The sequence below is a fragment of the Anabrus simplex genome, chromosome 4, assembly GCF_040414725.1.
Source record: "Anabrus simplex isolate iqAnaSimp1 chromosome 4, ASM4041472v1, whole genome shotgun sequence".
Classification (NCBI taxonomy): domain Eukaryota; kingdom Metazoa; phylum Arthropoda; class Insecta; order Orthoptera; family Tettigoniidae; genus Anabrus; species Anabrus simplex.
The window spans coordinates 304,807,003-304,825,567 of record NC_090268.1 but is presented as its reverse complement, the minus strand read 5'-3'; the positions used below and the strand labels follow the sequence as shown (position 1 = coordinate 304,825,567).

Genomic DNA, 18,565 nt, shown 5'->3' with positions numbered 1-18,565 from the left:
TTTCAGTGGGCTTAGCAGACTGATATGTAATAGCAACTTCTGGCTCGGTGAGGAAAGCAACGGGAAACTATCTCGCTCCTCATTTCCCTAGTACGCCTCTTCAGTGATGCCTAGGCCATCTATGACAGCTGATGGCAGAGCTGTTGAGGATCCAACCAGCCTTAGGGCTGAAGACTGAACATACAACGTACATACGTAGGCTGGTACGTACATTGGTTGACGATGTAAAGCCTCTAAAAGTGAGACCATATTGACGGTGTAGGTGTGTGGCCAGGCCACTCGAGATGATGCGCGTGACGTCATCGTTGCCATGGTGCCCAGTAAACCTCCTATGCTGGCATTCAAATTCAGCAGAGGTCACTCTCATTCTGGCCTCGCAAGCCATGTGATGAACGATGCTAAGAGCTGTTTGTATGGCTTCTTCAAAGCATAAGCGCAGAAGTTTATATGGTAAATAGTGGTTGTATTATTAGTTGTTAGCCTGCACTTAAATTCTAATTTGGTACAAGTAATACATATTTGCATTTAATTTTAATTTTATTATCCCTGACCTTCCCATCACATGAACGCATGAGTCGTCGCTGGCCTTACCAGACTTATACACCCTTTCCTTTACATCCTTACAACCCCGAAATACTCTTATAATCATATGAAGAGATTTGTAACCTTTATTTACCTTGTTAATATGATTTCTCCAATAAAGATCTTTCCTTATATTAATCCCTAAGTACTTACAATGATCCCTGTGAAGTACATATGCCCCATCAACACAGTAATTAAAACTGAGAGGACTTTTCCCCTTGATGAAAGAAGATGACTTTTCATGCTCTTTACCATCATATCTTTCTCTGCTGTCCATCTCATAATGTTGTCGTGGTGTTCTTGCAATCGTTCACAATCTTGTAACTTTTACCGTATTTACTACTCCATACAGTATAGCATAATCTGTAAAAAGCCTTATCTGTGATCCCAGCTCTTTACTCATATCATTTATATACATAAGAAAATATAATGATCCAATAATACTGCCCTGAGACCCCCCGTTAATTATGACAGGATCAGATAATGCTTCACCTACTATAATTCTCTGAGTTCTATTTTCCAGAAATTTAGCCACCCATTCAACCACTCTTTTGTTTAGTCCAGTAACCCTCATTTTTGTCAGCAGTCTCCCTTGATCTGCCCTATCAAAAGCCTTGGATAGGCCAATAACAGTACAGTCCATTTGACCTCTTGAATCTAAAATATCTTCTGTATCTGCTGAAATGACACAAAATGAGAATCACTTTAAGTGTGAAGTGAATGAATTAGTAAGGAATTCATACTTTTCAGGCTCCGACAGCGACCTGAGACAGAGAAAGCAAAAGACATCTGGTGAAGATCTTGATGCTCTGTTGAAGTTTCATCATACAATGCAGGAGAAAATTGCAGATGACATGCTAACCTTGGCCCGCAGCCTTAAGGAACAGTCTCAGCTGGCTGGTACTATTATCCGGAAAGATACAGAGGTACGTATTATATGCATACTGCTTAGGGTCAATGAACTAGGGCAGAAACACCCTAAGATAAGTTCACTAGTTGCCTCTTTTAAAAGCTTTAGAAATGTCAAAAATTGACCATAAAATATTTATGGCTCTTAGTTGAGATTGTGCAACATGTCTCCTGAAGATAGTGAATATATTCTCTGAGACAGAGAGGAGAAAGATATCATCACAGGACATATCAACATTTTTCTAGATTGAACCAGAGCTCATCTTGGAGTTTGACTTACAGGCCTGTATTCAAAACTTAACATGCTTAACAAACAACTCTGAGACCAGTGAATTTGTAAGTACACTGTCAACTACATCAGAGTGATTATCACTCATTGTAAATACTGTTCAATTTTCCAGCCTAGTGTATTGTCTTCTAGTGGACTTGGTTGGGCTTTATACATAATCTCCAAATTCATCAGCTTTTGTTCAAAATTGGTTGATGAAATCATTATTAAATAATATGAAAGTCAATTAGTAATTTTATTGTTACAATATCACTAATGCCATATTCAGTATCAGATTCATAATCTCACTGTTTTGCCTCTTCAAACAACAATCGTCTGTTCGTTACTTATCATACACTACCGCTCATTAATTTCAATACACCCTGGTATTTCAGATTTACAACACAAATCAAACGTTATTTATCACAAAAGATGATTATATTAACTTACATATATATAATACAATCACAATCATTATATTTTACTTTCATCTAAGTATCTTCCTTTGGATTTAATGACTGCCTCACAAACTCGAGGCATGCGGTCAATCAGTTTTTGTAGGTATTATGAATCTATATGATTCCACACATCCTTAACATTATTTCAGAGATGTTCCTTGTTGGATATATTAACTTCCCTGATACATCTGTCCACTTCATCCCAGAGCATTTCAATGGGATTACAATTGGGGCTTTAGGACGGCCATACCATATCTTTCAGTACTTTCTGTTTTTTCCTTTGATGCAGTGTAGTTCGTACAGTATGCCGAGCGATGTTTTGGGGCATTATCCTGTTGTAAGGTGAACCCTTTCCCTATTAAGCGCAATCCACTTGGTATTGCATGATACTGAAGTATGTGGTGGTACTGCTTCTGATCCATACATCCTTATACTTTCACAATGTCGCCAACTCTATCTCCGGCAAAACATCCCCAAATCATAATAGAACCTCCACCGTATTTAACTGTAGGTAGAACACACTGCTGGGCTACCCTTTTATCGGCGAACAAATATTCTCCTTCTGGTTCCAAAAATCTCGAACTTCGATTCATCGGTGAATAACACCTTCGTCCACTCTTTCGATGTCCAATTATGATGTTTTCTAGCCCATTCAAGTCTCTTCTGTTTGTCTATGGGCCTTAGAAGGGGTTTTCTTGCTGTGACACATCCTTTCAAGCCGGCTTCAATCAGTCTCCTTTTTACTGTTTACTGTTGCAACCGATATTGTTGTCGTGTTCATTTCTATCAATTCTGCACGAATTTGGGGCGCTGTTTTGAATCTATTTCTCTTACTGGTAATTCTGATATATTTATCATAACTTTTAGTGTTTTTACGAGGTCGTCCTGGTCGTGATATGTCCTTATTGCTACCTGTTGTCTTCTGGCGGTGAAGAGTGTATTGCACTCCCCCTATAGACACACTACACTGTTTTGCAATTTGGCGAATAGATAAACCTGCTTGGCTAAGTGCTACAATTGCAGCACGTTTTTCTATGGATATCTCCACTTGTGGAGCCATACTAGCGATGTGCACACTTCAACTGTCATGAAGGAACTGCCATGCAGGAAACACATGTTATGTATTGTAGCAATGCTTGCCGTTCGCTGCAGATATCGCATCACTACAGGGAGCAACACAGGTGCACCAAATGCAGCGTCTGTCAGCAAATAGGTAAACAAACATATCCAATAGGTACATAATGTTTATGTACACAACATTGTTTGTCGGATACTATTGTATCTTAATGACCACAAACAAATATCATGACATGTGTACAACTATTGTACTATTCCTTTGCTTCCTCAACTGTACCCACGGTATTAGACCTTATCTACAGAAAACTAGATGTCAGTTATTGGGTGTATTGAAATTAATGAGCGGTAGTGTACATATTTATTCATGTTCACCTAGGTGTGTTATTATTACAACATTGTCATGAAATTATACTAGTTACAAGATTGAGGAATCACTAAAAGGAATGTCAGGGTGATAACCAATCGCAGTGAAATCCTGTTAGAAAGTCCTCTGTGAACATGGTTACCTCGTGCATGTGGAGAATGAATAAGGAAAGAATGTCAAAAGGAAAAAGGCCAAGAGACAAATGGCTGCAAGGCATTAACGAGGGTGTAGAGGCCAGAGGACTCGAATGAGGAAACATAGAATAGAACAGTGTGGGCTGATAGAAGACCTGGCCGAAGACTGGAAACTGTTCAGGAAGAGGATGATGATAAATAAGCTTTGATCATTATACTGTATATTTTTTACATTTTTTTTTTTTAAGGAGTGGCTTTTCTTTAACCATCTGAAGAGATGTTCACCATAATTGCATTAATGCTTATTTCATTCAGTAATGTTTTTCTTCAAATACTGTTCTACAGTAGGCCTAAGTTCTTTACATGAGTGAATAAATTAATGAAACAAGATTCACGTTGCAGAAGAACCTATTCATTGTCAGTGTATTTTTTATTTTTAAGAATCTCTCATGTCCTGTATCTGATATGTCCATATATTCATTTGTATATTAAATTTTATACAACAAAGGGACCTCCAAAACTTCATAACACAGCTTCAAGCCACAGCTAATAACTTCACGCTACTGCTTGAAACTGGCCATTTTCCTGTTATAACAGATGGCCTTCAGACTACGCCAGTTGTTGTGTGGTACTTAACTGCGCACCACGGTACCTAGTTGAAGACCTTGGAACTACTTGAAGAAACTAAGAAAATTGTGTAGGAAAATTGACACACTTATAAATACTACTTTTGCAAGGACCTTCAAATTGTATGCTTTAAAACTGAGAGTACACTCATTGAAATCTGTTCAACTGCTTCCTCTTAATTTCCATTACTTGATAACTGCTTATCAGATTATATACAGGATGATTCAGCTAAGTTTTCCACCTCAAATATCTTCTGATCCATTAAAGATATAGATATTCTCTTTTCAAATTCTTAAATTATATTAAAGGGCTCATAAAATACTGTCCTGTTCCTGTAGATCATGTACGTAATTACCGAAAAACCGGTAGCAAATTTGTTTTTTAAATAGAACTAAATGCTTCTAAAAAAAATTACCTGAACATTTTGTCTGAACAGCAGTGTGTAATATATACAGTAATATATTCCCAAATCGACCAAAGCTTGTTGCTAACATACATCAATCTTACATATTGGCTTTAAGGAGGACCAAAGAGCCCAACAATAACGTTGTCCATTAAATTTCCATCCATTCTATCCAATGACCATGTCATTCATTGGATTTTGAAGTTGTTGATTTTATTTCATGTAGGCCCTACTAGTATCTACTCATGAGGAGGACAATAAAGCACTTAAATTATTACAATTTCACTGTGTTATCTGGAATTTTTTCTGATTCAGCGGCAATGAAACAAAAGCTTTGTAACTCCGAAATGCTGTAAGCCTACATGTTTTTTTTCCTCTGGTCTCCCTCAAGATAATGGCAAGGTATGTGTGTTTATCAACAAGGCATGAGTCAAAACCGAGAATTAGGCGAGTGGCCCATCTCTTTCTGTCTAATACCTACACATTGGAAACCCTTTAATATCTCCAAAAAGTACTTGTCGAATTTGCGAAATAAGCACATCACTGAACTTGTCGCTTAATTCTTAGTTGTTCTTTTGGGTAAAATTAGTATAAAAGCAAAGCAAAGTCATCTCCGTACAGGCCATGAAGACCCTGGGAGTGGTGGAAGGTAAAGGCTTCCACTATCTGTAACCTCGGTACTTGATGGGGTAGAGTGGTTAGCTCTACGCCCGGCCGCCTTTGCCCTCAGGAATTAACCTGGTACTCATGTTTGGTGTAGGCTGAGTGAACCTCAGGGCCACATGCATCTCCAGAAGTGGAAATCGCATTTCTTAAATTTTAGGACATCCTGATGGGGATTCAAACCCACGTCCTTCCAGGCGAACCGGGTACGCCTTTACCGCCTCGGCCAGGCAGCCTCTGTAAAATTAGTATAGTGCCATTTAAAAAAAAACAAAGTTGCTACTGGTTTCTCGGTAATTATGTATGTGTTTGAGAGGAATAGGACAGTATTCCATGAGCCCATTAATATAATTTCAGAATTTGAAAACAGGAGGTCTATATCTTTAACGGATCAGAAGATATTCGAGGTGGACAACTTGGCTAAATCACCCTGTATATGGAACTTGATGCATTAAATTATTGTCTGTACACATATACTCAAGCACTTGTCCATTTGGCAGAAATAGAGGTCTTATTTTCGAGCCTTAAGGATACACGCCTCTTTTAGCCTACTTCTGCTCTGAGGTTGATACCATTCTCAATAACTAACTAACTTTGAATTAAGTATGTTTGCGTTAAATGCTAATAACTATCGTAGTATGCTGGCTTCAATAAGATCTCCAAAGGTAAGCAGCGTAGGGCATGATCAGTACTGCGATTGGTAGGTACATCTCATTGGCTGATGGAGAAGTTGAAAGACAAGGTCATTGTTGTTTTCTGATATCCTAGTGGAATTGTGGATGTGAATTGTCTCGTATGTGTGGATTTGACCTTGTATTACAGCTGGATACCTGATGCCAACCCTACGAGGAGGAATTCCCTATTGCATGTTTTTATGGTGGTTGGTAGTGTAGTATGTTGTGTATATTGAGGCAAACACAAGCGCCCAATTGCCAAGCCAGAATAATTAATCGGATTCAGTTAAAATCACCAACCCAGCCGGGAATTGAACCCAGGACCATTTAAACTGAAGGCTGACCATTCAACTAAGGCTGTACAATGATATGGCCATTCCATTACAGTAAAATCATACTCAACATGCCTATTAGCTAGCCCTAGGTTTACATAGAGACAGTGATCAGGTTGCTTCTATATAGATCTGAATGAAACTCTGAACTAGCTGTAATTATCAAATGTGTAGGAAAGCCTTGCAGTGCTTATACTGCACCTTCGGATAGTGCAAGTAAATACTGCTGTTTGCTTATACTGATTTTCTTACTACCACCTGGAATTTTCATATTCCTCACTTTTTATGAATTTATGATAAATAATATTTTTAAGTTTGTTCACGTCTTTTTTATGCTGGCTGGTTTGTGTTTGTTAGACTATAGACAAATCATCGGTGATGGCTGACAAGAACTTGGAAAGGCTGAAAGTGGAATCAGAACGATTAGAAGAACATAGTCGTCGAGCCTGGAAATGTTGGATGTGGCTCATGATCCTAGTTGTCCTTGTTGTCTTTATAAGTAAGTTCCATTTGCATCTCCTATGTTTTGTATGGCACTTAAACTCATTTTCTTTCATAACCATCCTCTAAGAATACCTCTTAGAAAGCATTGCCAATGTTATTACAGCAATTTTCTGTTGAATGTTCCTTTCCATTTTCTGTATAATGCATGACTTTTCAGCACATATTCTTACTTGGTAACCCATAGGAGGAAGTCAGAGTTAGAAGTTTTTTCCAGCCATCCCCATGTTTGTTAAGGTGTCAAATCTTAATGGTCAAGCACTATGGTTTGCTAGTTTATGTCGCATTGATGGTGCTGTTGGCCAGCAGGGTTGGAGAGGTTATGGTAACAATTCCTAATTATCAGATTCTGTACCAAATGCCGAGGTTCAGTTTCAAACATCTCCACAGAGCTCAAATGAGATGAGTTCATGTGACATTGTTCATGGTGATTCATCCATTAGATGGGGACATTAAGCCGTGAGTAGACTCCTTGGTGTTATTTGACAGGAGTAGGCTATGTGCTGACACTGTATTTCTCCGTCTCTCTACCTCATCATTACCATCATCAACTACACAACATATAACATTCAGTCATGTCACTGGACACAGGAACACATACACTCGTGTAATGATCTTTGCATCTGAGGCAAGCAGGAGTGGCTCATGAGGTAGTGTCGGTGTGCCACAGCACCACCAGTGTAATAAAGAAAGAATTTAAGATTCTTTTCTTCTCATCAACAGTTTATATTAAATTTAAATTTCAAGAAAATGCATGCATATTTTATTTTGACTTCGTCTGAATGAACGTGCAAAATGACATGCACTCTGGCGGCACTTGTCTGAGTATGTGAGCCAGATCTTGTGGGCACTGCTTCCGAACATAAGGCACTGTACAGAAGACTGTTTCACTCAGTTTGGCTTGTTATATGTGTTGTTAAAAGTGTTGTGCCAGTGGTCGTATGAAGCAACACTTCAATTTCATCTGCTAAAATGCAGCGTGTATAAGTACAAGTCAAAACTGCTTTATATTTCAACCACTAGGAATGCCACAGTACAGTATATGGAAAGAGCAACACCCAGCATTACCAATTTCGTCACTGTATCTGACAACTGTTATATCTTTTAATAAGATATTCTTTGTTCTCTTGTGTTAAAATAGGTACCTAGCGCCTTCTCTTAAAACTCATATTAGTGACAGAAGTAAATCTTTCTCTATTTGTAATGTAGCAATCTAGGAGTTTTGCAATGAATTTTGCTATGTTTCATTAATGTAAGTTGACAACACAGTTACCTTTATCTATCAGAACACTGGCACAAAATATCAAAATTGCTAAATTTACTGGTGTTTATTTGGTGTGTTTATGAATAGCGTCATTAAATTATTTTTGTGTATAATCATATAGGGTGCAGCAGATATCCCTTACAAATTATATACATGTGTAAAGTAGCCTTGAAGTTGAAGGTAATGCATTTTGTAAATTTCTGTTTCGCAGCTAGTGACATTGTGATCAAGTGCTTGTGCGAGCATGTATGTTGGCTATAGTTATGGTTATCTATATATATCAAATAAGAGTTTTGTCTGTACATTGCTCAGAATTTAAAAAGGATGGTATTTCTGTATCAGTCGTGTCCACAGTAACAAGGAAATGCACTTTTCTGTCTGTCTGTTTGTCTGTATGTATGAACACGCATCACGAGAAAACGGCTGAAGAGAATTTAATGAAAATCGGTATGCAAAGTCGGGGAATAAGTCACTATAATCTAGGCCACAAATAATTTTATTCACGCTGAGTGAAATGGTAGTTTAGGGGAAGGCCTTAAATGTAATTCTCAAATATTTATGTTATTAGTGGCCGTATCGATAAATACTACATAACTTAAGTTATATAGTATTAAATTTCCAATCATGTATGCATTATACATTGTTACCGTACTGGCTATGATCACAGAGACATTCATGAATTTGGATTTTTTGTTAAGTCCATATCAGCGCCGAGTTACGAGAAAATGTGTACACTGAATTTTATGAAAATCGGTATGTGAAGTCGGAGAATAAGGAACTACAGTCTATGCCATAAATACTTGTATAAGACACCCTAATATCACAGAGTCGAGAGAAAACTAAATGTGAAGGCCTATAATATAAAAAGATCATAAAATTTATCAACAATAACATTACATTGACCATTGTTTGTTGTGATGTGCTGTGTGTCCTCTGATGCCGATAGATAGGATTACTGCTGCGTACCGAGTATTTTTTTAAAATTTGCTTTACGTCACACCAACAGGATACGTCTTATGGTGACGATGGGATAGGAGTGCGAAGGAAGTGGCCTTGGCCTTAATGAAAGTACAGCCCCAGCATTTGTCTGGTGTGAAAATGGGAAACCACAAAATACCATCTTCAGGGCTGCCAACAGTGGGGTTAGAATCCACTATCTCCCTGATGCAAGCTCACAGCTGCGCACCCCTAACCACACGGCCAACTCGCCCGGTCGTACCGAGTGTAACAGCCTGCCTGAATATTGGTGGGAAGTAGCTGGGGAGTTAGATAACTTTCTTCTTTAGCATGCCATTCCTTCGGTTCATAAATTTTTTGATACTACTGGTATGTAACACCTGGTTCATCATAGCATTCTTGCTATTCAGTCCCTACTCTGAGGCACTGATTGGAACGATCAGTGTGCATATTTAACAGAATAATAGCAGAGGAGTGTTTGCGGCTCTCTACGGTCTGGTCTTTCCAGCTCTGGAACTTTGGACTGTTAGATTGGCACCGTATTACTGTTCGTTAAAAGTGAAAAAATGTGTGGTTTTTCATTTGATCAAGTATTTTGTACGGTAACATTGCTTTTAATCGCTACATTCCTACTGACGTTTTTGTAATGACCTTTGTTGACTTCAGTTAGGAAAACCACAAAGTCAGTTTTTCTGAGAATCCCGTAGCGAAGCACGGGTACATCAACAAGTTTTTTCCTATGTGAAGCAAGCATGTGTTACTTTCGGTACCATTCTTATTAGTTCATTTGAAGGCGTCGTTCAGTTTTGGAACAAACTCTTTTGGTGAGTTGGTCCTACATTTTTTTCATTTTTTTTCCTAGAGAGGTTGTTAATTTGTTCAATACATTTCTTAAAACTGGAATTTTAAGAAAAATGCATGTGGATTAAAGTAAATATTTATATTAGTTTCTCAATTTATAAATTTGTTTCAATTGATATATCATTAAAAGAATGGGCTAGTATGTTATCACAGTTAAATAATGTGATTTCATGTAACTTTTCTATCTGTCTTTGCAACTTTGAAAGATTTGTTTACAAATTTTGAATTTGCTGGCACTACCTGTAGAATAATCATCAGCTGCCATAGAAGGCAAAGAGTAACTAACACATCCACCAAAGATAGTGTGCATAAATAAATGAAGATTACCATGGCCACTGGAGTCATATCCAAGTGCTTGGGAATTACAAGAAAGAAAGAAAGAAAAAAACATGCACATATACCGTATCAAAACCTTTGATATCACAATGTAAAAGTAACCCGTAAGGTTTTGATGGATTATTAGGATGATGAACTGCATCTGCTCCTCACACTGTATATATAAAATTAAAAACAGTGATGGATTGGTCACGGGTTTACAACATATAGGACTACTATGAGCTCTAGAGAACCAGTCTCTCAAGACTCCTATTGAAACCAGAAATGGCTAAACATGTGAACAATGCGAAGAGAATTTAGTGTCAAAGCAGAAACTATTTCATAGCATTTCTCTAAGCTTTGATGATGGTATAAAGTAGGATGATGTGTTCCACATGATTTAACTGTTAAAATTTTTTTTCATAACGTCACCAATAATTTATGCAACATAAAAAATATTGTACATATATGCAAATGGTTTGAAGAGATTTGATAGAATCTGAGGATGTTCCAGTAGAACATGTCATTCTTTGTTTAATAGTGTGTATTTTTTACAGGTATGTTATAGTGTTATCTATTATATTTTTAACTTGTGTGTTTGACAGACTGAAATGCTTTTAAGTTACATTTAATTAAGTTGACACTGGAAAGTATGGCTTCCTTCTTAAGGAAAAAAAAAGTGAAATAGTTCAAAGATAATGCCATAATGAACTATTATCTTTGGTTATCACCTCATAAACCTGTTTTAAAACTAACAAATATACCACTGAATCATAAGATATGTATATCCTGTGTTCGGTAGAACTACTCATGGTATCACAAGTCACAAACTGTTGTCAGTCAGTCAGACAGTGAATTCATCCTGTGGAAAGAAGCTATTTTGAAACTCTAAATCATCAGTGACTTACAGATTCACTGCAGATTAGGGAAGCATTATCAGAGTGGCATCATCACTCGCTTCTTGCCAATTCGTTTTGATTTCTTAACATCAACTCTCTATAGATAGAATTTCTGTGCTATGATCTTGATATCAGTAGTCACTTAAACCAAAAATTTTACTGTACTGTATTTAATTATTTCTGAAGATTCATAGACAGTGAACATTGTTCATAGAGTTGTGGAAAAGAAAATTGGTCCAGCAATGCAACGTGTAGATATTGCACACCAACCACCTGTCTTTTCTGAGTATAATAGTACTTCATGAATTGAGTGTTATGAAAGGTGTTGCTCATAGCGTCTGTCCTGCTGCAATGTTACCTTCTGGCCCAGTGAGGAAAGCAATGGCAAACTATCTCACTCCTCATCTTGCCTAGTACGCTTCATTTGGGCTCTGCCATTGGTTTTTTGCAGATTCCTATAACTGCATAGCCTTTGGTGGTGCTATTTGAGGATCCAACCAGCCTCTGGGCTGATGACCTAACAGATGAATTGAATAACTTGTTGTTTTGGCTATGCATATGTATAATTCTATCCGTATCTATAATTCTGGCCATATCAAGTCATCTACTGTATATGAGGATAGGAACATCGAAAGGAACACATACTAGTAGCAGGACAAAGAGAGTGAGGTCAGTTTGGGAAGAGTGGGAAATAGAAAGAAAAAACAAAAGGACTAGGATGATCTCTACATCTTCGTACATACCAAGTGAACAGGCATGGAACTCTATCCCACAAGCTGACATTCGGTACCTTTATGACACAGTGCATGCACGTTTGCATGCCCGCATTCAACAGTCAGGCGATTACACCGGTCAGATAGAATGGCTCTCACGTCATCAATCCCAGTTCTTCTACATCCATTTCTTCTCAGCCCCCTGACAAGTTCTTTTCAGCTTCTCAGCTTCATCAGGAGGGTGGACTCCAGTGCTCATTAAAGGGCCATCTTGAAAGATGTTCAGTCTGGATGTGGGAAGTGTAAGAGGAAAACAAACCCTGATAAGCACAGCAAAAGTGAAGAGCCAAAGAATACAGGTGGTAAAAGACTAGAAACACAAATGGAGAAAAGGGACCCAATGGGTCAATATAAGTATTGGAAAGAAACAAGTGCAAATCAATTCATACAGTATATACACTGGCAGAAAAAAATCCAAACACCAAGAATGGGTTTTGCTAGATTAACAAACGTTGGTAGACGTGTTTATACATCTGAAAGATGACGTTGATTCAAATTTCCTACAAATCGCAAATCCTACAAAGCCCCATGATGTTGCACATCAGGTTTGCTTTAAATACAAGCTGTACTGTGTGAGAACGTTATTTACCTTTGATATTGAATGGAGTGACTGTGAGTGGGTTAAGAATGCCTTTACAATGATGAAGAGGCAAGTATCAACAGCTCACTGCGGTTGAACGAGGCCGTATAATAGGGCTATGTGAAGGTGGATTTCCCTTCCGTGCAATTGCAGAATGACTTGGCAGGAATGTCTCCACTTTGCATGCGTACTAGCAGCAGTGGTCACGAGTAGGTATACTTGCAAGAAGACCGGACTCCGGATGTCCCCGTGGCACCACCGAGAGGGAAAAACACCGTATTTGGCTTCTGGCTGTGGTGCAGTGGACTGCGTCTGCAGCGGCAATTCAAGTGGCAGTTGGCACCACAGTGATGCAACAAACTGTTCGAAATCAGTTACATGAAGGACAGCTCCAAGCCAGACACCCTGCGGCGTGCATTCCACTTACCCCAAACCACCACCATCTGCGACTTCAGTGGTGTCAAGCGAGAGCTCATTGGAGGATGGAGTGGAGGTCCATTGTGAAGCAGGTTCTGCCTTGGTGCCAGTGATGGCCGTGTGTTGGTTAGAAGGAGCCCAGGTGAGCACCTGCATTCCACCTGTCTGCGGTTTTGAAACACTGGACCTACACCTACAGCAGGAGTACTCTCGTAGTTATCCCATGCACCCTGACTGCAGATGTGTACGTTCTGTTTGGTGATTCAACCTGTTGTGCTCCCATTCACGAACAGCATTCCCGGGGGTGTTTACCAACAGGATAATGCACGCCCTCATGTTGTCATGTTGCTGTTGTAACCCAACGTGCTCTACAGAGTGTTGACATGTTGCCTTGGCCTGCTCGATCCCCCGATCTGTCCCCAATCGATCAAGTATGGGACATCATTGGACGACAATTGCAGTGTCATCCACAACTGCCATTAACTGTCCCTGTATTGACCGACCAAGTGCAACAGGCATGGAACTCCATCCCACAAGCTGACATCCGGCACCTGTACGACACAATGCATGCACGTTTGCATGCTTGCATTCAACAGTCAGGTGATTACACCGGTTATTAATGGACCAGCATGACACACTTGCGATGCCTTTTCTCATGCAGATATTAACCTGTAGTCTTGTACCTTTAATCAATTAAACATGTTACCTTGACAAATATATTGTCAAAATTTCCATATCCGTACATTCGTTATTTCATGGTGTTTGTATATTTTTTTTCCACCAGTGCATATAGAGAGAGGAACATTGCAGGTAACACGTAAGAGGACAAATACTCTGAGAGGTTAGTGTGGGAAGAGGGAGAAATAGAAAGAAAGAAAGAAAGAAAGAAAGAAAGAAAGAAAGAAAGAAAGAAAGAAAGAAAGAAAACACAAAATGGCAAGGGCAATCCCCACATCTTTATACAATGCATCCTCTCTCAGTGTGTTTGTCCTGTTGTGTCATATGCAATGTTCCTATCTTTCTACATATGACTTGATTTGCAATTGTTTGTTTCTTTCTGATACTCTCCTGGCTGTATGTGAGCTGTTAACCTGGACACACCAAACCTCTATGCAAGGATGTAATCACTGTTGCGTTTTTTTGTGGTAGTTGGTAGTGTGAATGAAAAGGTGTGTATTCAGATAGAAGCAGACAGTTCATGAGCCTCTGAACCGAAGGCTGCTACATTGACCATACAGACAAGGAGCCAGACAATTGATACGATTACTTCAGCAAAAGCTTCCTTCACCAGTAGACTATGTTATGTTGCCCAAGTCACTGCACTTACACATTCGTCACTGTCTGAAGGTTGAGTACTCACTAGCAAGATGCCAGTGCTTTGCTATTGCTTTAAACTGAAGGATTTCTTCCAAAATTTTTATATTCTGGAGCTCCCACTGTTGGAGGAGCCTGTAGAACACACCCTCAGTTCATATGTCAAGACAGTTTTTGAGGAATAAATACTGTTTTTGGATCTAACTCTCAGTTGAACCCTGCAGACCTGGAATGTTTTAAAACCCTTTCTTGCTTAACTTGTGGAAAATAGAATTAACTATCATGTGAAATATGAACTTCATACATCAAATGGTTTCAGAGAAATGAATGTTTTTGTTTTTGGAGATAAGCCCCATTTAAACCCCTTAGGAGAAGAATATTTAAAAATATTTCTTAAAACCTAGAATGTAAAAGAGGAACCATTGCATCTTACAGATATTGCAGTACTTTGCCAACAAATATGTGAACATAAAACAATTCTGTAGGAATTAAATTGTTCAAACCTTGTCTTATTTAACATCTAGGACATAAAAGGAAACCATTATGTGAAATGTCAACTCCGTATGGCAAACGGTTTCCTTCTTTCTATCCTCTACTCTGTTTCCCTCTCCTACTTTTACTTTTCCTCTTGCCTCACCCTTTCCCTGTAACACTTTACTGTTACTCATTTCTGCTATTCTACCTTCAGTGACTCATATTGATTCCACACTAATACCTGTCCTGAACCCTCCCTCCAAATGAGAACTCTTAGCCCTCATTTTCCTTCGCCTTAAAACATTAGCCCATCTGTCTTCATTGTCTCCCCTGTCTACCATAATTCTGTACATTGACTGAGGAAGACCTTCATCTCTATCATCCACTAAAAGCCTAATAATGTCCCTCAAACTCACTATCTGTTATCTCATACTCGTTAATGCCTTGCCCGCTTATACCCACAGTCCCTACACCTACCTCCTCAGTTATTCTTTTATCTTCTTCACAGAAATATGAAATAATTTGAAAATATTACCATTGATACTTTCATGACCCGTAATTGTAAGACATGATATAGGCTTTTTAAGCTTATGCCATGTCAAGAAAATAAGGTGAAATTTTTTAAGTTCTCAGAGATCTTTCCTCGGCGTTTTCAGGAGCAAAACTCAACTGTTAATGAGGAAAACTTCTCCAATAATGAAGGTTTGAATTTAGCCGTTAATAGGAAGTGATATGTTAATTTGTCACCAGATGGTTCGCCGTACGCTGGCACAGTGCCAGCATTCCAAGTGACAGCTGATGGTACCATCAGAGTCGGTCTGGGAGGGGGCATAACAGGTATAGATATGTTATGAAAGTATGACACTAATACAAGTCTGGAATGAATCATCTGGTGATGAGGAATGTACAAATTTGCCATAGTGAAAGGACCGGGAAGAGAACTACCTACATAAATACTTAGTGGCTAGCAGCCACATAATACTTAATTGATAGCCAGTGTCCCTGTTGAAATTGTTAGGATTTCTACGTATTTCTCATAGCTTCCCATATAATCCTAGACCTGTAGTGTTTAGTTTGGATAAGAGCTCGAACATCTTGGAACATGATATCATGACCCGACGATCAAAAGGATGGCAAACAAGATACTATCTAACAACACTACAATTTTAAACTGCACTTAGACATATCCTAATTTTAACAGGTTATCTGAAACAACAGAACTGAAATTAAAACTAAATACTTGATACCAAGGCAGATTATTATTTTTATACTACACGCTAACAGAAATTAAAAAAACTGCCCTTTATTGCTGACATATTGAAAGTAATAAGGGAAGATATCTAAAACAGCAACTCAGTAACTTATCTCAAATCTATGCCGGAGACTTGAACTACAAATATTGAAGTATAGAAATCAGCTGATTTACTCGATTACAACAACAGCAGAATATTTGAAACGGATATCAGCAATTATTACCAACAATGCAAAGGCCATTTGCTATCTTGTCAACAAAATACCTTATATTCTCTTTAAATCTTTTTATTTTCTTTAGATAAATTTACAACACTACTGGTATTCTGTTGATTATTTAAAGAATCCTTCATATTAGCTGCAGTGGTATACAAAATATCGTGTCCAATACCTATATGAATGTAAATGTAGAAAGTGAAGAAGGTATAATAACCTGTTTTTATAAGTAGCCTATCAATAAAACTATACAGAGTGTTCTTGAAAAAGTTTCCAATATTTACAGGGGTGGCAGCATGCAGCAAACATAGGAATAAAGGTCCTATAAACAGTGGTCACAAACCCAATCTCTTTTGGAGATAGGGTCCAATAATTTATGGAGGGTTGGATTAAAAAAAAAAAAAGACGTTCCTACTTGAACATTGGTCTTAAACCTACTGGCATGTTGCGTTATGGTCTTATTATGATGGGGCACCAGTACATGTTCATTGTAGGGTAAGGCAAAGCCTAACGTGGATCTGTATGCGATCCTCATAAATGATGTGGTTACACAATGAGAACATGTGTTCATTGCCTGTGATGAAATCCGGCAACAGCCAGAGGTGTTCTAACAAATGCGCATTTCATTCAGAGTAGGATGGAAGGCTTCAGTGCAGTGGATGGCAGTCACACTGAATAAATGTTGAGAAGATTAGATCAAAGACATGGATATCATTGATGGTAGTGGTAGCAGACTGTAACTCTTGACGATACTGAGTTTGATACCAATGCTTTAGGACATTTTTTCCACAGTTTGTTGCGTACTGCCTCATCTGTAAATATTGAAACCTTTTTCAATGACATCCTGTGTATATTTAAACACAAATAAATGGAATATTATTTCCTATTTCCCCCAACCCAGATATGAAACGCAGTAAACCTAACCTACAGTACATAGTCTACCGAACACCAATAGAACTACTCTTCACTAACTGGATCACTCACACACCATTTTGTTCTATTATGCTAAGTAATAACTATTTTATCACTACTAAAAGACAGAGCCCATCAACAGCTGACCATTCACTAGCACATCCAACAATCGTGTACCTGTTAGATAAAGCCTAGGTTCCTGTATTGAACATGAGATGTGTGTCTAGATCAAAGACTGAGACGGCATGACTGAAATGAACATAGTACATTTAAAGGTACTGTATGTATTCTCTTGTACAAAGGGTGATGTTGGTGATAGTTGTTTCAAGAGGAAGTAAAACTAGAAGAGAAAAAGGAAGTGGTCTGACCCTTCGATGGATAAAGGTATCAGCAAAAGAAAGGGAAGGGTCACAAAATATGTATAAATTAACTAGGCCTTGCAAACCTAGTACCGTTCGGGTTGGAAAAGAACAAGAGTTGACCAGAGAATCAGGACTCCTGTAAGGGCTCCATGGCTGCCAACCCAGGTTCCGTTGCTGAGAGTCCCTGACGTTATCCTATTAGTTGTCACATACAGCAGCCAGAGGATACCATGGATGTATTCTTCTACCTTAACCCACAGGGTGATATCTTGTACAAATCTTTCTGAATTGCAGTAAAGTTTTCTCTGACTTCATATTGATGGTATATTCGTTGACTTACATATTGTAACAACTGTGTATTAATAAACTTATTTCTTTTTCAGATATGGTGTTTTTTATGAGATTCAAGAAAAAGAAGAAAGTGTAATTCTATTTCTTCATTTCTCTATTCATGTAAGAGGAGCTTTACAACACCCAATTCATTTTTGTAATGGAGTGTGTGCTTTATTGCTGAATAAAAAATTTATATTAAAACTATGGTATACCTCATGGATATCCTTTCACTTTGATTAAGCTCCCATCCATAATTCTGGACATCAGAGGTAAACTGTCATAAATGCAAAAACTATGGGATCGTATGCGACTTTTGGTCGTGCCATTTAAGGGTACATTACTGTATGTGTATGTTTTGCAGGAATGAAGATAAGCTATGTGATACTATCATGTGTGCAAGGAGAACCCAACGATAAACAATAGTAAATGATCACACAACAGTTCAACCTTATGCCGTCCATATCATATTGTCTCTTGCGATAGTTTACCACGATCAGAACTGTTGAAACGACCTTCCTTAAAGGTAATAACATATACACCTTTATAGCTTCTTTCTGCTCTCCTGTAAAGTTAGTGAAATGTCACTTAGGATAGTTTACTTCTGATGTCCCGAATTAGAAACAGAGGCTCATCAATCATAAGATA

At 38.3% G+C, this 18,565-nt stretch overlaps 1 protein-coding gene across 5 annotated transcripts in view; it reads left to right on the top strand.

Annotated features, from left to right (window-relative positions):
* Positions 1 to 18,121, top strand: part of Use1 (Vesicle transport protein Use1) — a 195,817-nt gene extending 177,696 nt beyond the window's left edge. For all 5 annotated transcript variants that reach the window (XM_067145655.2, XM_068227256.1, XM_067145652.2 and 2 more), the window contains 3 exons: positions 1,333 to 1,508; positions 6,849 to 6,990; positions 17,971 to 18,121. In XM_067145655.2, the coding sequence (XP_067001756.1) occupies positions 1,333 to 1,508; positions 6,849 to 6,990; positions 17,971 to 18,014 (362 nt within the window). In that variant the 3' untranslated portion in view covers positions 18,015 to 18,121. The remainder of the gene's footprint in view (positions 1 to 1,332; positions 1,509 to 6,848; positions 6,991 to 17,970) is intronic.
* Positions 18,122 to 18,565: the final 444 nt, after the last annotated feature.